This window comes from Podospora bellae-mahoneyi, assembly GCF_035222275.1.
Source record: "Podospora bellae-mahoneyi strain CBS 112042 chromosome 1 map unlocalized CBS112042p_1.2, whole genome shotgun sequence".
NCBI classification, from domain to species: domain Eukaryota; kingdom Fungi; phylum Ascomycota; class Sordariomycetes; order Sordariales; family Podosporaceae; genus Podospora; species Podospora bellae-mahoneyi.
The window spans coordinates 791,644-813,378 of record NW_026946360.1 but is presented as its reverse complement, the minus strand read 5'-3'; the positions used below and the strand labels follow the sequence as shown (position 1 = coordinate 813,378).

The following is a 21,735-nucleotide window of genomic DNA, read 5'->3' as shown; positions in this document are numbered from 1 at the left end:
CTGAGAGAGAACCGGCAGGCAGGGCGGTGAACACCAAGCCGGCCAGAAGTGGCCGAGGGTTTTCTTTCTGTGCTTCCCAGGGAGCATGAGAGCCGAGGTAGAGGGGGTGGGTGACGACACTGCGTTTTCCAGCGAGTCGCAGTCGGCCCAATCCTTTTGCTTGCGGCAAAACCCAGTGCTTCGGTCGGTTGGGCCCAGTTGCCCTTGTCGTTTGCCGACAACGGAATCTCAAGAAGCCGTTTGGAGCTAACTGAGGAGTGAACAGTGACAGAGACTCCCCCTAGAATCAGCCCGGGAAGCAGACGAAAACCAGCCACAGACAAGCGGAAGAATTCGGTAGTTGGCAGGGGCCGACATGCATCGCGAAGGATGTGTCTCCCTCCAGAATGGGAGTTGTCCTCCGAAAGCCCTCGACAAGATCGTACATTTGCGAAACCGCCGTCATTTTTCCGTCTCGAGACATCTGGTACCTTGTCGCGGCCTGGACATGACCGTTACAACCGACGACCGTTCGATCGTGCAACAGTGGGAACCCGCGATATCCTGCAGGGTCCCTCCCGGGTTGACTTTTTCTGGGGGCTGAGTGTGGGTCCCATCCGTTGTCGCGGATTCACCAGGGTTATTTGGCCCGCAGCGATAACCCTGGTAGCCCTGTCACCAACAACCCTCCTACCTCCTTCGAACACCGAACCACGACCTTCCTCACACCACATGCCGTACCACACAAACTACTACTCACCAAGACCATTCTGCCTCTCGACTTCGGCCATATCAACCAATTTGGCATCTTGCTTCAGTCTTTCCTTTTCTTTTCTTTTCTTTTCTCCTCTTCTCTTCATGACAAGCTACATTTTTTCTCTCCTATTCTTATGATGTAATACCCTGCAGGGAACGGCAGGACCACGTTCGCTCGCTTAGGTATTTCACCCGGCTTTTTTCTCTGTGCTATTCACTTTTTAAGGAGTTTCTTCCGGTCAAGCAAGGGAGAGAAGGGCGGGGAGGGGGGACACCGCCCCAAAACAAGAAAGAGACGGGACAGGTACAAACGGACGGGATATCAAACGGGGGGAGGGGAAAGCTTTCATGGATAGTTTTGTTTTTTTTTCTTTTTTTCCCTTTTTTGAAAGGCGTTTTTCACAAAATTTAGATTGGGAACTATTTAGAACGGTTTGGGTGGGGAAATATTGGTACGGAAAAGAAAGAATTAGGGAGATGGGAATTATACTACACAGTATGGGATGGGGGAAATGCTTCTTTCGGGGGGAATACATGAGGATATAACGGACGAAAAGGTTTTCTTTTTTACTCAAAGCCATGAATTCATGATCTTTTGTTTGTCACGTATTTCAGAAATTCCACGTTCAGCAGCGCGCCGTTTTCTTTGTGTCTTTGGGTCGGCATCTTTCCATGAGAAAAGAAATCCAAAAAGTTACGCATGTATACAAACGCTTCATCTCCATTTGAGGGCCGAATCCTGTCTTTGAAAAGATATCATTGTCCCCTCACCTGTTCTTAAACTTGCCATCGTGATCAAGACCTCCACTCTGTCTCTTCCTTCTTGACCGCCTCTGGATGAGGGGTTTTGGCGTATGGGACACTGATTGACAGGTCACACGAACTCAGCTCGGCTCGATCTCAGACAAAAAAAGAAGTCTCGAGCTGGACGGAGAATTTCCGAGACAATCTTGAACAACGCAAGAAAGTAAAACCCAAGTGACAGGTCACGCAAAATACATACACACTACCCGAGATACGGGGAACAAAAACACCTTACCTTGTGCAAAAAATAAAAACAAAGTTGTGTCTTGTAGGTCATGTGCTACCACCAGCAAAACCGGCAATGATAACTAATACAAGCGAAGTATCCTCGGCCCGCTGGTGCGTGTATCGTTTTACAAAAAAAAAAAAAACAAAAAAAAAAAAAAAAAAAAAAAGGGCGGGATTTTTTCCCCTCAAAACTTTTTGTGGTTACGGACGGGTAGAGTTGCCCTATTTCCCCCTTTCCCCCCTCCCCTTCTTCCCGTTTACGGCATAAGGTGTGTGACTGTGATTTGTAGGTTTGTGGACCATGCCCTGTCTGGTGATGGTAGATGCGTGGTCTTTAAAGGCTCCCATCAAGTCACATGGATGATGAAGACAACACAGGCAGGTGTTCAAAAAGGTCGGGTGCTGTGTGCAACAAAGCATGTGCTAGGAAAGACTCCGAAAATCGGGGTTGACAGGGACCATCTGTTATCCATCATGCTGAGTCTGTTTTCTTCTTTTGCAGTGCCGGTCCGGTTCCCAGACGGATGTGAGATTCGGGTGGAAAGGGGAGGATGCCAAATAAAAGACGGCGGGAACTCTTTCCATACTTCCCCCCGCCTGCCCTCCGGCTGGGGGAGCCTCCTTGCGGTTTGTGGCTTTCTCGGCACAAATAGCCAGACTCTCACGACACAAGGAACACAAAACTTTATACAAATATGTGCCGAGCTTTCAAAGTCCCGGCGGAAAGAGAGCGCTTGCTGTCGGCTTGTTATTAAGCTCTTTAGTGTTTTGTGTAACTGTGCGACGCTCGACGGTGCTTGTGTTCGAACGGGTGAGGGAGCGCTGGAGCCCAGCTTCTTCTGAGTTATTCAAGTACACGACGGTTTATCCGAGCGAACCAGCCTCCTAAAGGCGTCGTGTCACCTCGCGGAGGTACGGGATGTGGGAACGTTGATGGTAGGTGCGTGAGAGGTGATTTACGGGCATCAAACAAGGCTCAAGGATTCTCAAGATTATGGTCCGCTCGGCCCTTGTTCCACAGGAGGCCTGAAAAGTGTGATGGATTTTTTTTCCTTGGTCGTTTGTGAGAAGAGCTACTAAACGAGGACCGGGTCAGGAAGGAGGGAGGTGTACGAATGATCCGAATATCGGTTGTTCGTTCTCTTCTGGTGCTGGGGAGGAGTGCGCCCCCTACCTAACCTTTCCCGCCATCCGAATCAAGCAACTTGAGGATGAACAGGGCTTTGGCACCAGGATACATGATTAAGATGCATGCGTAACTTTGCTTGTTCCTGGGTCCAGAGAGCTCGGAAGGCTGTCAAGTTCTGCGCTCCAATCACCCCACAGGTAACCGAGGGAAGGTCGGCGAAAAAGAAAGATCGATGTGTGTCCAATGACAAGAAGTGGCTTGCGTCCAAGAGGTCTTCTCACCGCTTCAGTCGCGTGAAAGAGCATAAGAAGTTTGTTCACAAGGACGTGATATCATGGCATATGAGCTCATGGTAAACTATTCAGCCGGAAGGTCTTTTGACCGGCGCTGTCAAACCACAAGCCCCTCGGTTCTGTATTCAATCATGGAGTCTTCAATTTCGGCAGTTGTTCTCGATAACTGTGTGCGGGCCGTTGAATCCATCCAAGCGATCATCCAGACACCGATCTCCCGCAACGCTAGCCTTCGGCGGCTTTTAGTCTGAGCTGGAGACCATCTGAAACTACACTAGCAGGGCGGCATGTGACAAGCCAAGCTGTTAGCGTCCATGTATAACAACACAACGGCGCCGGCACCACCATCAAAAATGCAGATCAAGTGCAGGAGCTAACCCGGATCCTCCCGGACCTGCCGCGCCGTGCCCGGGCCGATTGGTCCTCCGGATGGTGCCCATCGATTGGCAAGAGACACCGGAGGAAGTTCCGCAGAGTCAAGTGTCCCTTCGCTTCACCGACCCATGTGATTAGACCTTTCGTGCGTTTTGATGAATGTCGACGGCACTCTGACGGTGTGATGACTGCCTAGTGACCCTCGACAACGCAGTGCCCGGGTGCCCAGGAAGACCTGCGCCTGAAATCTCGATCCTTCATGCTTGTTGTCAGGAAGCCTGCGTGGCTGGGTCACGCCAAGACCAACAGGGGTGGGTGGCCGACGCCGGTGACCTTAAAATTCAGACGGTTATTATTATGCTGTCCAAGTTCGAGTTCGTGGGGGTATCTCGGGCATATCCGCCCCAAGACATGATGGGTTACTACTTCTGGCAATATCCTCGTCGAACTTCAATAATTTGACGACCAGGGCAGCTTTGACATCCCTGACCCACCAAGGCACATGTTGCATTAACGAGCTGCTCTGTCAAGGCGCCATTGCCCTGTCTGAGATGCAGATAGCTCATGTATGGTTGAGAATATACATATACATAAAGCAGCGGGATATCGCACATGGTCCGCTGCGGCTCGCGGGGTCACTGCTGGTCATGCGGCTGTGAAGAGATGTCGTCGGCCCTGCTTATCTGTCAACATATCACCATGCACTTGGTGATGTGATACGCTCACCGCATATTGCGAGAAATATCGGATGAACCAACGGAGGCTGCCCGAAAATGAATGAGGGACCCAAAGTCCACAGAGGTGCTCAAGCCCATGACAAACGCCTGTTTGGCATCATGTGCTGAATGGGCTAGTGTGTCCAGAAATCAGATTCTCTATCGCAGGACCGATGCCTCGTTTTGATTCGTGCTACCTGCACTCCATTGGCATAATCAGGTCTTGGAGATACAACCGGGGAGGTCAGCCATAAGTGTTCAAGAATATCTAGATAATCTCTGTAAGCAAAAGGAAAGAGGCTGATTTCATTTCTGTGGGAAGCCTTCTACTCACTGTGCCTTTGGGGAATTGGGGATACTGCGGGGTAAGCAGGCGCGGGGTAGCTCGGCTTTCCGCAAGAGCTATCGAGCTTTTGGAGAATGACATCAGACAAGGAAACAGATATTTATCTTTGCACTTTTAATTTGGTGTTAGCTTTTTTGATGTCATTGACTTCTTTTACGGATTGATACAACTTGGGGCATTCGACAAGCTAAGAATCCATTGTTCGGCAGTCGCTCAGCCCTACCAGGGGTTCCCCGCAAAATACCCCACATTAAACCGGCAAGACCCGCGCTGCCGTCATGGAGAACAGGGAAGACCTGACGTCCGGCGACTTCATTCCTCTGAACACAATCCTTTCAGAACTGGCAAGATGACTTCATCACTCCTGCTGTGGCGGCACGACATGTTTGTCCACCAACCTTCAAGAATCTCGAACTTCCAACCCCAGTTGTACCTACCAGCCAGTTGCCCTGAACGCTGACAGATCAGGTAAGTAATGATGACGACAAAGACGACAATCTCTTCATCGACGAAGACACAACTCCGGTTTTCATCATGTTCGGAGCTCCGCCAATACCTTTCGTGCCCGCGCGGTATGCCGTACTCTCTGTCTGGTCGTACAGCCCGGCGTCTCTGGTGGCAAGGCCGAATAGAATCTGCCAATAAGTTTAAAGAACCGCAAGGCTATCTCGATATTTGATTCATCAAGGATACCGCTCCCCGGATCTACACATGTTTTGCCACGTCCGAAGAAGAGTACCAAGACATCTTGGGTTTGAGGCTCACGTGGAGTGGCTGTTTTGTACCGCCATTGCACAACCAAGCCTCGTGCTGCTGATAGGATGCGGCAAGGAGACCAGCTGCCGAATGAGTGATCTGTGTTCAACAACAGCGCCGCTGACATGCATCTTCTGACGACAAGCCGGCACGGGTATCTGTCTGCTAGATCATCTTGAATCAGTTGTGCCCGCTTGTTGGTGATGCTTCATCATATGTTTGCTAATGTTCTCTAGAACCACAACAGCTCGTACGCCTGAACCCACTCGGTCGTCTTCCTATCACTACTTTGCATACCGCGGCCGCATGGGTGACGGCCGCCGGCGCTCTTGAGAAGCGAGCGCTTGACACATCCGCTTCGCATATCTTCGCACTCACGTGCATTCCTCATGCGCAACCGTGCCTGGAAACGGCCCAGTCATTGTTCATCTGCCACTGCCGCTTCTACATGGTATGGCCTTGCCGCCAGATGCCGCACAGGGACGCGCTAGCCTGTTGGAACAGACCACATACCTATGCTTTCCACTGCATCTTCCTGTTTCGGATGATCAAGAACGCCCGAAGATGCGTGCTGAAGTTGGACAACATGTTGGCAGGTAGCATGGCCCAGGATTCCCAAACGGGGAGATGCAGCCCTCGCGATCACAGGGTCTTCCGTCTTCGATCAAACTTCGAGCTTCTGGTACATCATTTCACAACTTTGGCTACCGTGGCGAGTATATATTTTCTTGCATATCCTCCCCTTGACAAACGACTCAGAAAATAGATCACCACTACTGGATTTACTTGTTTAAAAGCTATCAACATGGTTTCCACCACATGGGGCGGATTGGCTGCTCGAGCTCTCTTTTATATGTCTATTCACCGGCTCGGCCACGCTGCAACTGACGCGCCCTACGCCGAAAATGCTGAAATCGCAGCCAAGGTTCTTCAAGACTGGTTTAAACCGCAAACGGGGGGGTGGAACACAGGGGGTTGGTGGCAGAACGCAAACATTCTTACAGTTTTGACAGACTGGGCTCTGCTTGAGGGTCCAAATCAGCATGTCAATGTTACCGATATTGCTGCCACTACGTTTGTGAATGCTCAGAAGGAGAACGTGCAAATCGGAAAACGACACAGAGCAGACGAACAGATGGCCTCATCAAGAATGCACACGCGGACGACGGAGAGCGGTTACCCTAAGTTTATCAACACATTTTACGATGACGAGGGGTGGTGGGCATTGGCTTGGATCAGATCGTACGACTTAACGAAGAAGATCGAATACCTCAGTATGGCGGAAAGCATTTTTGATGATATGAGAACCGGCGCCGACAACGTCTGTGGCGGCGGTATCTTGTGGAACAAGACGATGAGGTACAAGGCCGCTATCGCCAACGAGCTCTACCTTACCGTGGCTGCCAGTCTCGCCAACCGGGTGCAGGGTTCCAAAGACCATTACCTTCAGATCGCAAGAGAACAGTGGGTATGGTTTAAGAAGAGTGGGTTGATCAACAAGGACAACCTGATCAACGATGGCCTCAACAGCACCACCTGCCTCAACAACAACGAGACTACCTGGTCCTACAATCAGGGGGTCATCCTGGGTGGTCTGGTCGAGCTCAGCAAAGCCGCGGGCAACGACTCGTATCTCTCGCCAGCGGTCGACATTGCCGAAGCGGCCATTGCCAGTCTACAAGATGAAGACGGCATCCTTCATGAAGCCGACCACTGCGACATGCGAGCGGACTGTGGTGAGGATGGGCCGCAGTTCAAGGGTATCTTTATTCGGAACCTGCACTACCTATATAAGGCTGTTCCCAATGAGAAATTCGCAATGACAATCAAGAAGAACGCGGATTCGATCTGGGCCAAGGGCCGGGACCCAAAAACAAATCGATTAGGGCTATCTTGGGTGGGCAAGCCGGAAGCGGGGATTGGCCCGACGGCGAAAACACACAGCAGCGCGATGGACGCGCTGGTTGCGGCGATGGGTGTGGTTGCTGGAAGCAGGTAGGAGTTGACTCCGCCGGCTGGAGATAGCAAGGAGGAGGGTAATAGAGGAGTTCGGAGTTGGGACCGAGGCTGGAAATGGACCGGCGGCTGGACTTTAGCCTCAGCGATGGTTACTTGGTATGGTTACCCACAGCTTTAGAGGGCATTTTTGATATTTCGGGACAGCAGTAGGGCAAAGGGCTTGAGATGCCACTGGAGGTTGTTCTGTTCTTCGTGCCTGGCATCTGCCATGCCATTTTGGTTCTCTCTTTCGAGTATTGATAGCTTGACTATCAAAACAGCGGTCTTTCAACAGGGAGCTTTTATTTATAACTGAATTAAAACCCTCTACTGGGGATTCCGCTCCAAGCTTGAGTTGAGGTGTGAGAGCAGACGGCTTATTAAAAGATCCATCCCAGACTCAGTGTAGAACGACACCTGAATCAGCCGAGAAGGAGGTCTCGTGTTGGTATCACAGTCAGCCATATCTCAAGCCAAGTCATACGGAGATTCCAGGAGTTAACTCTCATATATCACAAGTGTCGTTGTTCCACGGTACTAAGTCTTTCTGTTTTCTCATATTTGTCTTTCACAACAGTTGACCAATGGAAGTCCACGGTCAACCACACAACCAACGGGCAGTCTAGGTAGGTACCTGATCATACCACAAAGCCTGCCTTGTAATTCTTTCTGGAAGATAATGGTGTTGCAGAGAGCCATTGACATCTTCTACCAACAAAAGACAGGCATAGGCAGTTCCAGCAAACAACTAGGAGTCGGGCTCAACCGCTCGAAAGGGAACACGAATGCTTTCTACAGTATTCGAACATGCGTCAGGCAGTTTTTTCCGTCAGATTTGCTTTTACTTTATACGTGAGCCCTCTTCCTACTAGCATGGATGGCTTATCAGAGTTGTCAGAGACTTCCGAAAGTCAATGTTCGAAAAGTGTGCGAAAATTGAAACCCCTGTGGCGGAGTTAGAAAAGGCTCGTGGACAACAGAAGGCAAGATATCAGCATAAAGTGCGTGCTTGTCGGAAAATGAACTTTTATATCATGCTTAGCCGTGCTCGAGCTCAAATCACCCATCTCAAACACCACCTACTGCTACTCTGCCCAAAAGGACAAATGGAAGGGTTCTTATTTCGGCTACCCAACACGTGGGTCACGGTCTCTGTCAGACCAACTTTGATGACTTTGGTCAACCGACAAGGCATTGACCATGAAGCTATTACACCATGTTCCTTCCTCTTCTGAGTGAGCGTCCAAGTCATACCTTACCCACCCTTGTTTTACAGACACGAGAAAAGCATGCCTCCACTCACCCGGTGTGCCACAAGAAGGTTCACCAATGTTGACAGACCTGACCTCACCCCCGTTACTCACCGAGACCAAACAACTCTCTGACTTTTGTATTCGGCCCTTTCTTTCCCTCACCTTTCCACCCAACGTTCAACCCCAACCGCTCCCCCCCCCCCGTCCCTTGAAACACACGTACCTCCAAACACAAAACGAAAACATGGCTAGGTAGATTCCCATTCTCACATAATTCCCCCCTCCTCGGCCAAAGCCGATAGGGCTTCCCTCCCTCCCTCCCCCACGCACGCACACACGCACGCCGCCGCACCCGTCCTGCCGGCCCAACAACGTGCACACGTGGTCAATCGAACCCTTCTAGAAATGGAAGGACAAGAAAAGAACAAAGCCTCTCTCTGTTCATGCATCACAAGAAAAATAAAATGCAATGCGTTCCTGCGGCACTTGAGAGAAACGCGTGGCCGTTCCTGTTGCTTCGCCAGATACGGTGTAACATTGATGTATCTGTGTGGAGACCCCTTTCCCCCCCTCCCCCCCTGGCTTCATCACTCATCTTTATGCTACTACTACTACTACTACTACTACTACTATTACTACCTATTGTACATACTGCGGGCGTGCGTGCGTGCGTTTGCGCGACCAAAAAAAAAAAAAAAAAAGGCGGTGTCGTCAGGTCCAAGAGCAGTTCAGTGTAGTATTCAGGAGGTTGGGCGGGTAGGGGAGGAAGGGTGCTGGGTCCACGTTGTATGTGTTGTTTTGTTTGAAACGTGGATGTGGGTATTTGAGATTCATTCATTCTCTCGCTCTCTCTCTCTCTCTCTCTCTCTCTCCTTTCTTTCTTTCTTTCTCCAAAACCCATCAGATTAAATCGGTGTTCCGGATGGTGGTAGCAGCGATGGGACCAGAGATCGAAAACCCTAAAAAATCATCTTCAAGTCAGGTATCAAAAGCCGTTATATATGGTATATCCCATAATCCTCCCACATACTCCCTGTTGCAGCCAAAATTAAATAAATAAAAAAAGAATGCTGTCACATTTTCCTCCCTCCTTCATTCAGTTACGGTGTTGTAATAAAGACGCGGTATAAAAGTAAAAAGAAGAAGAAAAAAGAGAAAGAAAAATAAGACTCCAGTATTCCATGCCAATGATGTAGAAATGCTACCAGTCCGCAAGGACCAAGCTGTAGTGTAGTTGTAAAATAGTCTCTCTCTGATAAACAAGGTTAAGTTCTGTTTTGGTGCCTGCCATGCATCCATTCCGCTTCGCGATCCGTAACAAGATATGATAGACAAGATAAAACCCTCTTCACAGCGCCAAAATTCAGTGGTGAATACTTGCGCCTGCAATGCTCCTTCCTCTCCCCCTCCGTTGCCTCAATTAGATTCAGGATATATATGTATGTCGCCATGACACTTCCTCCAAAGCTCTCCGTTTTATTGAGATTTCATCGCCCGTGTGCTCCTGTACATCAGCCTTGGGGGCAACACCACCTCCACCTCCTCCGCTCCATCGTCCACCTCGAGCTTCATCTCACTGCCCAGTCCGTTGGTCTCGGCAGCCTTCAAGGCATTCAGGTGGTCTTTGCGCATGCTTTGCGGGCGATAGCTCCTGCCCCGAGTCTCCTCGGCATCTTTCTGAAGAGGGGCAGGACCCTCCTTCTTGACACGGTCCATCTCCTTGTCGGCCAGCTCCTTGGTCTCTCGTAGCCGCCGCTGAATCTTGATCACCTCCTCCCCGCAGTCGCCGTCCCGCAGGAATTGATGAGCGGCGTGCTCGCACATGCTCTGGACAAACTCGAGTCCCTTGTCAAGCTCATCATAGACATCGCTCTGTAATGGCTTTCCATCGGGTCCAAGGGTGATGTTGCCGCGGGCGCCAGCTCGACCGTAGCCGCGTCCCATGGATGCTCTGGCAGCCATCATCGCTGATGGCCCTCCGCCCATCAATCGTCGTGTGCTGACGTATTGAAGAGCAGGGATTGCCTCGGCGTCAGCGTTGGGGGATGCAGGGGCAGCCACGATGGCTCCATCGCCGGCTGCCGGAGTCAAGTCGTTCCCAGCGCCGTCCTTTTTCTCGTCCTCATCATCATCATCGGGCATGTCGAGCTCTGCTAACCGCTTGATCTGAGCTACCTTGGCGGCCATTTTGGCTTTGCGCATCATGTTCCGGCTGGCGCTCACAAACTTGACGAGTTCTTCAAAGAAGATCTGGACGTAGCTGTCATAGTAGACAATGATCATGCTGCGGGTCCGGTACTTTGGCGGGCCGCCCTCGGCGCTGATGACCGAATCGGTTCGTTGTCGTTTCCTGAGTGTCGCCCGAGCGCGTGCTTGACCGGCCGCTCGCACCTTGTTTTCTTGTCGTTGAATGGCAGATGGCGAGTGCGAGTCGGACGGGCTGGCCGGCGGTTGCTCGGTGCCCGCCTTGGCGGCGGCGGCTCCCGCAGCTGCAGCATCCGCTGTCGCATCGCCATTTTCATTCCGGGTTTCGAGCTGGGGCTGTGGTGTTGATTCCCTTGGGTGCGCCTCGGGCTCATCGCGCGGCCTCAGCGACTCTGTTGAGCCCTTGTTCCGGATCGACTTTGGCGCGCTCGATGACCTCCCGTTCGGCGACTTTTCTTTATCCTTTTCGGCCAGCTGGGCCAGCTCGTTCTGGCGCTGTTCAATCTGGCCGTTGAGCTCATCGAGCTTGTGCAGCCAGTCGGGCACGCTGCTGACGAGATTCTTGAGCGCATCCATGGCTAGATCTTCCTCCTCACCCCCGCCAGCAGCAGTTCTTCGTCGTGGTGTGGCCGTGGTGGGCAATTTGTGGGTGTCGCTAGGGCCGCATGCACCTACGCGACCACAACTTGAAAGATGGGGAATAAAAATATTTACCGCTCTGGGAAACGACCCCTATGCCTCGAGGGTATGCTTCGGAAACGCGCGTGTGATGTATACTAGAACACGCGTGCCAGGAGGGGAGTCCCGTGTCAAGACAGGCGGCAGGTTCGGATGAAAATTGAATTGTCGTGTCGTATCTTTTCGGGGTTCGGACGATTCCTTCAAAGCGCCGCTGTCATTCAAACAATGGGTGTCGCAAGAGTTGTTGTTCTTGTTGTTGTTCTTGTTGTGTTGCTGATATACCCAGCCGGGGTGACAGGTGGTGTGAGAGCGTGCTAGAGGCCAAAGGCGTGATGTGTCACGGTGCTGTTGTTTGTGTTTGGAGGTGGTCAGGTCGGTGGTTTGGCTGGGTCGGGCGAGGTTTCCTTGTCGGGGTAAGGTGCGTGGTTCAGCTGGGCCAGAAGTGGACTGAAATGGGTGGGCTTCCAGCTTCTTCTTGTCTGCTCCGTCGCGTGGTATTGCAGCGGGTCGAAAGGCCACACTTGCGGGCCAAGGGGGGACCCACGCTAACAGGGGGACTAGTGGAGCCAGTGGGTTTGATCCGCGACTAAAAGACCAGGGCCGTTGCCGTTCCTTTCCCTTTTTCCTTCTGCGTGCAAGCCTCGGCGTTCGCTTTGCGAGAAAGAAAACGGCTTTGTGCTGACACGACACCACGGCTGACGGACGAGAAAGATCAAAATAACAAAACCAACAGGAGACAATTTTGGCAACTCGAGGGTATCACAAGAGCGAGATGCCGAGTCTGAAGGCTGCGTGTCGATCACGGGCAGCTGTCCGTTGGCTCCTTTTTCTGCCCATGCCGATTTCCATCTCTCCATAGGGGCATATTTTCAGGCTCGTGCGTGCGTGTTATTATCCCTCTGAATATCTTATACCTGCTACCCCCTGCGCCTGTATTTTCCGCAGATGCTGTGGCCTTCGGTTGTCTCGCATCGCTGACCATTCCTTCTTTTTATGGCGACGCACATGTCGAGCAACCCGTCAGCGATCCATAATCAGGCCAGGTTGGACAGCCTCCCGACCGCTAGTTCTGAACCATTTGATGCTGTCCCTCTACATACATCAGCATCACTGCGGGGAAGCCATCCCCTCTCTACACTGCGGCCAGACGGTTTTGGCCACTGCTTTGCTGTCAAGTTTTCATGGTGGCAGGGTGCTACTTGCATGCGGTGTTTCTCGCAGTAAGAATCAGCAACTATAGGCTGGCTGTTGACGCATGTGAGCTGCGGCTTTCGCTTGGAAAGTGCCCGCTTCCATACTCTTGACTCTGCATTTACCCTCCGCACACTGTGCTCAACTCGGCTCCGAGCACGAAAAAAGAATCAGGTCGAAATATTGTGTGTCAGTCAAGCATGTGTGGGTATGCAGCCGCAAAGCGGTCAGGGATGGAATCGGACGGGTGTCAAGCCTTTAGCTGCAGGTCGAAGAGAAAGTCGTTTCTGTGTGAGTGTGTGTGTGTGTGTGTGTGTGTGTGTGTGTGTGTGTACGTAGTGGTTGTCTGCAGGTAGGCGCGGGCGGGAATGCCCCTCATCTCATCCCTTCTTGTGATCTGGGCGTGTCATCCGCAAGTCAAAAAGCCAAGAATGTCTTTACAACAAACAGTCTCAGTTCATAGAGTGTCTCGAATCTCAACCACGACTTCAAGACCCTCTGCGCCGTCTAGAGTAGCCCGACCTTACTTCCTCCTCGACCGACCCCTTTTCCTCTCTCATGTTGTGATCGGCAATCGGCTGCTCTCGTGACTTGGACTTCAGGGAATCTTGCAGCATATACAGCATCGACGATGGAAGTTCGGCAGGCCTAGCATAGGGCTCATTTATTGCTATTTTGCTCCCCGTGCTGTGCAAATGCTGGGTTGATGACGGCAGACGGAGCCGAGGGTGAAAGAGTCTGCTCCCGCGCCGGCGCTTGGCCGCCACGGTGACATCGGCCCTCGGAGCTTGGACGTCACAACCGGCAGCTTCAAAATTCCCTCGCCCATTGCCCTCGCAGCTGCCCATTCATCCTTTCGGACGGTGATCAGCCGATGCGTTTAGGTAGGTGTCTTCTTTGTTCGAGATCAAGTGGAACGCTATAGCCACCACCAACAAAGAGTAATGTAGCACCGCGAGATACTCGAGAATAGGGGTGCGTATGCAATGTCCAAGTTGTGTAACGCGGGGTAGATTTTCACTGCCGCTGCCCAGTCTTTTATTCGATGAGATATGATTGCCAGCACCCGCGCTTGCACAGCGCTGTTTCACTCGCGAGCACGGCAATATCGAAAAGGCCGCCGTCTACGAGATCTCCTTGCTACTAGTCGAAACTGATGAAAATCACTCCGGCAGTGGCAGGTGCTTGGCTGGGGTTGCGGAGCGGCGCCAGCCGTTGAAACAACGCGCTCCCGTCGACTTGGCTTTCGGCCTCTTCCGCATCCGGCGCCTCCATCTCCAGTCTTTCTGACATCTGAAGCTTGAAGCATCCATTGTTGAGGGCTTTGAGAAGATTCATTCTCGAAAATCCCCGCACCCGGTTCGGCAGACGATTCGGGTTCAAAACGTGCTGATCTCTTGTGCCAAGCGAGGCTGGCAGGCCGTTACAAGTGCGCTCTGCAGCTGGTTGCTCTCAGAGCGGTAGGTATATCACGGCCTGTTTTGGTTCTGCAGAAGCCATGCATTTTTGAGTTTTATCTCCAAAGACGTCTTGACACGTGCATTTCCAAGAGCTCTGGACTTTGGCCAGGTCCGCAGCCCCCTCCCGCCTTCACCTCGTCTTCTTTTGCACCCGGCACAGTTTCAACTGCCATATTTTCACTGTTCATGGTTGCGGCTTTGGGCATATCGAGTCGCATAACCTACATGGCTGTTGTGGCCGAACCAGTCTTCCTAATGACATTTCATCCGAATCCCGACATGATGTTCCCCTTCCATATGCGACGGTGACATCTCTGTTAATCAGGCAAAGTAAGCCCCTTGCAGCTAAAAAGTCCCCCGCGAGAAGCGCATCCTACAGTCCAACGGTTTCGGGCAACATATCGACACTGGCTCGGATCTTTTAGAAGCCTGACCGCTCTTTCAGTGCTTTGGCGACTCGTACAAGGTATCGTTACAGCAGCTGGCTCCTGCAGATCGCATACAACAGTACGCGGTAAGAGGCGTCAAGAGGACGGACTAAACTCCGTCGAGCTTCGGCAGTAGGTATAGCCCCGCTCCAATTTCCATTCGCTGCTTCGTAGCACACGCACGTCACTGAGATTCTTGCTCTTCCAACTGCTCTGCTTGCAATGTCGTGATTGCTTCGGTTTCACTCGCACGGCGCGCGGGGAGGAAAGCCCTTATTGGCCATCAAATTGTCAAGCCACCATCAGGACAAGAAAAGGAGCCCGTCCCCCAGGAACAATCCAGCCAACCGCGTTAAGTTTTGCCATTTGGGGCAACCGGGCGCGGGATGTCCTGGTTGTGTCAAGCACTCAAAAGACAGTTTGGAGCGCGGGGGTGTGTGTCTTCATTTTCCACCGAAGCTTGACCAGAAGCCCCTCACAACCACCCCCCATCCCTCCCCTCTCAGATTGTTCTACACAACCACCTCGCCAATCTTTCCTCACATTTACCCTATCCCTTTTTTGAGACAAGATGCAAAAGAAGCCAAGGAGCCAGCGTAAAAGAGGCTCGTTACGTTCCGCAGTTCGCTTCCCACCTTGCTTCATCAATTTTTAGAACATCTGATGCAACCCAAGAATCTTGCAAATGCACAAACTTAGAGAGGGGGGAAGCAAAACAAGGCAAAAATAACCCTATATCGCATTCGTCTCGGGCGGGCAGCAGCAGGAGGGAACAACACATGACGAGCATAACGCCAGGGAGCGTTCTTGGCCGTTATAAAAATGCCCCATCTGTGACATTGTAGATGAAAAGTCTGTGGATTGGATGCAAGCAAGGGACTGGGAGAGAGGTGAGAGTTCCTCCGTGTCTGACATTTCACAAGCAAAATAAACACCCATCAGAACATCATCATGAGATCGAGACGAGAAATGAAATGCGTGGGCCGAATGTAATCCTCACGCTTGCGAATCACACCTTCATCTCGATCGATAGCGCGGCCCCTGGACTGGACAAAACTGTTGACAAACGCCTCTTCCGCCCTTGGTACGTCAACGGCGTCTCCCCACCGAGCATCCCTTTTTTTTTTTTCGTTTGTTTTTTCCGTATATGTGTACGCGCGCGATCGTATCACCACAAAAGCAAGATCCTGCTTCCTCGTGGTTGCGCTGCCATTTCTCTCTGATATGGCCTGTGCACAAGACACCTAAGTCCCCCACCGCAGCCCCTTGGCCATATACACAAAATCTTTCAAGCGAAAGTGCCAAGAAATGGATAGAAACATCAAAGAAAAGAAAAAAAAAAGCCCAACGGACATGGATCCTATCAATTGATCGTGACGACGACACCGATGTTACACATAACAACGGAAATTCCGTACATAATGTAGTTGGAAGAAGGATCTGGCAGGAGTTTGTTGTCCAATTAATCCAGCCCATTTTACGATCTAGTGTGGCATCAGGGATATGCCCTGGCGTCAAAGGGGCCACAGGCCTCACACGTGGGCAGTGGGTTTTCCCGTTGAGAGGAACCCCGTCGGGGGGAAAGTCACGAAAAGGAAGAAAAAGAAGATCAAAGGGTCGGGGTTTGTTGGTCGGGCGCCCGCGTGTCACGAGGTGGATTCGCAATCCGGAGGTAATTTTGAGTTGATTGGATAGGGTGGAATTGTTCTCGATATTAATCGGCGACATGGGAAAGGTTGGACGCCGGCACGGCTCGCAGGTCTTGGTTCTTTTCGTTTTTTTTTTTTGGTACGAAGTACGAGGTGACTCAAGGGTTAGGTAAGCAAATTGTTAGCAGGGGAGGAGTTCTTGTGTGACGGTCAGAGAGATTCCATCCCGTGTTCGCATGAGGTGGTACGAATATGGGTAGATGCACAATCAGAAGGGACGACAGGTGATATTTAATATGGAAATGTCTGAAGATCAGGTCTTGTGATGCGGTTTTGAACATGATGGGCGTTCACGACATATACATATATATATATATGTATCAAGACGAGCTTTTACGTTCAAGGCAACGCCAAAGCCTTGTGAGAGTCGAGTGTCTCTTTGATGGTGGGGAATTGCATCAAGAGCTTGAGAGTGTGGGGAAAGCTTGTGAAGCTTGTGAAGAGCAAGAGCCAACCCCTCCAATGTCTTCAGTCCCTCTTTGCACAGATACCCTCACAATTCGATCTGAGCTCACATCTTCCAATTGTAAACACAACTATTTACACAACAAGTGAAAGATCTTTTGTGATAGTGGACTCCTTTGGTCCCAGTTGCCTTCGAGGAATGTAACCCCCCTTCCCGTCCTCCCGACATCAGGTGTCACTCGAGCACCCTGCAATGATCAAAGCGGTTGATGAGGCATATCACACATACGAACACCACACAACACTCGACATGTTCCAGATCGAAGAAATCAAGACAGATAAACTGCTAGGTTCTGCATTGACCCCATCCGATCCCAGTCTCGCTCTTGGTTTCGGGTTGTTTGACGACGGGAGCGAGAGAGAGCCGCAGCTTCGCCTTGAGCAGCCAGCCAGCCAGCCACAGACAACACATTGCTAGTGATGCCAGCCCTTGTAGAAAGAACAAAGTCATCGACCTCGGTCCGATCAGAACCCTCTCAGTTATTATTCTCACCACCGTCCTCTAAAAATAAAGTGCCCAATCTGACTTGACTTGACTCGACTTCGACAGGGCCCCATCCGATTGGCCCGGATGCAAGCCCGTAGCTCCAACAGCCCCAGAACGGGGTCTTGGCTCTTGGCTTGGTTTCCCCACAAAGAACCTTCCAATCGTATGCCAGCCCTGTTTTCCTATTTGATCTTTTGAGGACACTAAATGACGGCAACCGAGCGTTGGCAGCGTTGGCGGTGAAATGATTGGTGATAGTGATGATAATAATACGTGGCTGTAATGATGACGGTGATATGATAGTGATCTACTGCTTCAGGATAGCTTATCTCAGGATGAGATACGCATGGGGAATCATTTTTGCGCAGCGGGCCGTCAGCAAGCCTGTCGGTGTGCCATTCGCCATCTCAATACCATCTCTCTAGATCTTCGCTTCACGTACCCGGCGAAATCGCGAGCGGAAGCTATCTATCAGGCACCTGTTAACCCCAGCTCGTTGACCAGCTGCTGGATCGACCCCTTATTGGTAGCTCCCCAATCAGTACCAAGCAACTTCCCCCCTTTTTCCTCCTCACCGTTACTGCCGCTGCTGTACACCCTCCAAAGCTGATCAACAACCGCACTCCTCACCCTAGGCCAAGGATGTACCATCAACGCTCCCAGTCTTTTCTTGGCTTCCTCTCTCCCCTCCCCTTCCCCCTGTAGAACAACTCCGCCATACAGCCCAATACAGGCTTCCAGTTTCCTCACATTCCCCGTTTTATACGCCGCCTTTTGCACAAGCAGACACAGCGTCTTCCAGTTTATCCCCTCAGGAGAGACAACAGACATGTCAAGCAAGAATCTCAACACTTCCAGTGTCGGGACCAGCACCCTGTCGTTTTTCTGATGAGTCCTCAGGTTCGATATCAGAGCGGTGACGATGTCCAGGGTAATGTCAGGGGAGGCGAGACAGTGCGACAAGAGAGCGGATCTGGTGGCGATGACAAGCTCTTCGTTGCCCGTGTCTGCCGAGGAGACGTAGCCTGATAACAGGGAGCAGAGCCACTCTTGGGGGTTGGAGAACAAAGTTGACGAGGAGACAGAATCGAGGAGCTTGGAGGGGAGGGAGAGGAGTGAGGTGAAGTACGCGGTCGAGGAGAAGGTTGTTTGGAGGAACGAGGCTCTGAATCTGATAGAAGAAAGGTTAGCGTGATGTGACAAGGGGGGACGCCGGAAAACATGCTCTGGTTTCAAGACTAGAGAGAGGGCAACCTGGGCCTCTGCGCGCACTCTGTCCAGTTTCTCTGCTGCCAGGCGCAGGATCCTCAGGATTAAACCTTCGACCAAAGGCCCAGAAGGTGGCTCTGTCCACAAGGCTTTTGTCGCCCGGATGGCTTGGAACCTCACCATAGAACCAACATCGCCTTGTGCCGTGGTGGTGTAGTCATCCAGGCCCTCTGCTATCAGAGGTAGGAAAATATCCGTATTGTCCCTCAGCAAACCGCTCTTGCTGTTGCTCCTCGTAAGACTCTGAAGGACAGCAACATGAACATCGGTATATGGATCCGTGTTCCACCTCTCCACAAATGAATCACAGATCAAGTTCTTGATTTGAACCGTTTGGAGGGTGGAGGCTATCGAGTAGGACATGGCAAGTGCAGAGAAATGCCCGCCCCATGTGGCAACTCTGGATGATGTCGGGCGGTGCCGAACAATTCCTGCCCACTCCCTGACAATTTCTTCGCGCTCACCATCGTCGCTAAATATGAGCATAGCGAGAGCTGCGTCTGCAGCAGGTGTGATCAGGTCCGGCTCTTGCGTGAGAAGCCACTTTGCCAGGTATGTTCTCGTGAGCTTGACAAATCCCTTGACCGGGCCTTCTCTTTCTCCTAGGGCCCTCACCAGCTGGGTGATCTCGCCTGCGTTTTCTTCTATCAGTTCTGGCCCAGATACTATTGCTGTGGGTGAATTTTGAACACCGGAAGTGGACATAACAGCTTGGAGGATAGGGGCCGCAGAAATTATCAGCCTGCTGGCTCCTTCCGCGACAAGCTCTGGACGCCGATAAATCTTTGCGTTGCAGTCTTCGAGAATTTCGAGCACCCCGTCTGCGGAAGAGTTGACAAAGCTGATGAGGCTTTCACTTTTATAATCCGCCTGCCCGCCGACAACTTTGGGAAATCCATCGAACACACCAGCTATACTCATCAACAAGCCATGTCTTTCCTCCACCTGACGCGCTTGGAGAGATGTTAGGACGCCTCTGGCTAAGCTGACTGATTGTCGAAGCCTCTTGAGGGGATCCGGGGTTGTCAAGGCCAATTCTGCAGTCAACGCCCCGAAAGAAGCCCCGACCGCCCGTCTGGAAGCAGCATCAGCATCACCGACACCTCGCCATCCGAGCAACGCCTCCAGTATAGCCTCGCCATATCGTGGCGAAAGCTTGGTGACACCCAGAGCAACCTCCTGGAGCGCTCTGGCTCTCAAGGGAACAGCGTGATAGTCCACCGTTTGCACAACCCAGATGCCTTCTGTGACTGTATCGGGATGTCGCCCGATCAGCTCTTGGAGCGCAGCTGAGGAGCCACGTCTGATATTGCCCGCAGGATCCAGGCAAGCAGCCACAACTAGCCCCGTAGCTGTGATTTGCAAGACAGAGCTACCCGGAGCATGCGCCCCTATGATCATGGACTCTGTCGGGACCGCAAGCAGTTCTTTCGTGGTGTATCTCCTGGCCATGGCCCATATTCCAAAGCATGCTGCATCCCTGACGTTTGTCCCCGACGAGCCTCCCGAGAGAGCTCTGCGTTCAAATGACAGTCCCGTAATAAGTGCCTGGACTATCTCGGCCAGCTGATCGGCCGGTGGTGACCTCCGATACAACAGGTGTGAGAGGGTGAGCATTAGCCCATGCCACTCCAACGGGTTGACTGCACTCAAGTCCTTCTTTCCAGGCGTCTCTCTACCCTCCAACACATTCTTGTTCAGTCCCTCCAGCACGGCCTCCACGACCTGGCTGGCCATGTACTGATCCAACCTCAACGTAATAATGCTCAGAGCCTTGCTGGCCGCAAACCTCACGGGGGTGTCATTGTCCCCAAGACAATCCAACAAAAACCCAACCGTGGTTTCCACCAGCCCCAATCCGACAATATCCTCATACAAATCCTTGTTTTCCCTCAAAAACAACACCGCCACGGCCCTTATAACCTTGATAACCGCCTTCCTTGCCAACGCAGACGCCATGACGCTCTCCTGCCTGTTCTCAGCAGCCCCATGAACAGCATGAAAAACCATCACCAAGTACGGATCCATATCCGACGTATCCGCCGAAGAAGTCAACACCCCCGCCAGAAAGCTCAACACACCAATGTAATGATATGGCGTCTTCTCCTGCTTTGGCCTCAGCGCTTTGAGCGCCCACCTGACCATAGCATCCAACACTCCCAGTTCTTGCATGTCCCTCCTCAGCGCCAACCTGACCAGCAGAGCCTTGGCCGCGTCTCTTTCCTTCCCTGGGCTAGCCAGATACCGAATCGCCAGAGGCAAGACCCGAACCGTGATTCCCGGTAGTTTCTCCCACTGCAGGTCCAGCCCCTCCACCACCGTCTTCTTCTCTTCGTCTTCGTCTTCATCATCCGCATCCTCGTAGTTGTTTGATGAAATGGTGGCCAGGTCAAAAGGCGCAAACAGCAAATGGCTCAACCACAGCAGCCCGACATACCTCTCTTCCCATGTTTTGGTTTTTTGGCATTGTTCTGTAAATGACAGCAGGGGTTCCAGCCAGGAGACTTCGTTCCCGAGGAACCGTACCACGACCTTTTCACCGCGAATCTTGCAGAGGGTGTAGATTATTTTGCTGATGGCCTGGGTCAGCGGGATGAGGAGCGCTTCTTTTTCGGGGCTGGCGGTGTCGTAATCGTTGGAGAGTGAGTGGGACGAGGTGGCGGCGAGGTTGAGCGAGGAGACAAAGGCGGAGGAGAGGAGGGAGATCCATTTGGAGAGGTGGGGGTCGAGGAGCTGGGGGAGTTCTTGGAAGGGGTCGAGGCACTTTTCTGGTTACTTTTTTGCGTTGGATAGTGAGTTGATTGGGTACATACACCGGCGATCAACCTGTCTGCTTCTCTTGCTGTGACTTGCTTCCTCACTTTTTGGGAGCTGTCCCCGCTTCGCTGCCGACGAAACAAGAACAGGGGGAGACGCGTGTCAAATTCGGATATGAGGTCTGCTGAGACCTTTTGGAGTTTGATATCGGAATCTTCCACTGGGGCGTCCATTTCTGTAGCTTTTTGGCGTTGAAGTGGTGCTGAAAGTGAGGGAGATGGAGGGGCTGTGAGCTGTGTGGTGAAGTCAAAAGTGGGTCCGGGCATTCGCAGCGACTTACAGAACATCAAATCAGGCAGCTACGAATTTTCATTTTCATGATTGCCTGAAGCAGAATGAGAAGTGAAGTATACAGAATCACATGCCAGAGGATAATCTTCATGTTGAGCA

General features: G+C 51.8%; 3 protein-coding genes across 3 annotated transcripts; 1 reads left to right on the top strand and 2 right to left on the bottom strand.

The window, feature by feature from the left end:
- Positions 1-6,187: 6,187 nt before the first annotated feature.
- On the top strand, positions 6,188-7,381 carry QC761_123700 (uncharacterized protein; the record flags this gene model as incomplete). Its single annotated transcript, XM_062875630.1, has 1 exon — positions 6,188-7,381. One exon carries the CDS (start codon positions 6,188-6,190, stop codon positions 7,379-7,381), a length of 1,194 nt encoding a protein of 397 aa, XP_062736222.1.
- A 2,728-nt stretch (positions 7,382-10,109) lies between these two features.
- On the bottom strand, positions 10,110-11,414 carry QC761_123690 (uncharacterized protein; the record flags this gene model as incomplete). Its single annotated transcript, XM_062875629.1, has 1 exon — positions 10,110-11,414. One exon carries the CDS (start codon positions 11,412-11,414, stop codon positions 10,110-10,112), a length of 1,305 nt encoding a protein of 434 aa, XP_062736221.1.
- A 6,316-nt stretch (positions 11,415-17,730) lies between these two features.
- On the bottom strand, positions 17,731-21,518 carry QC761_123680 (uncharacterized protein; the record flags this gene model as incomplete). Its single annotated transcript, XM_062875628.1, has 3 exons — positions 17,731-18,430; positions 18,485-21,291; positions 21,342-21,518. The coding sequence occupies 3 exons, from the start codon at positions 21,516-21,518 to the stop codon at positions 17,731-17,733; spliced, it is 3,684 nt and encodes a 1,227-aa protein (XP_062736220.1).
- Positions 21,519-21,735: the final 217 nt, after the last annotated feature.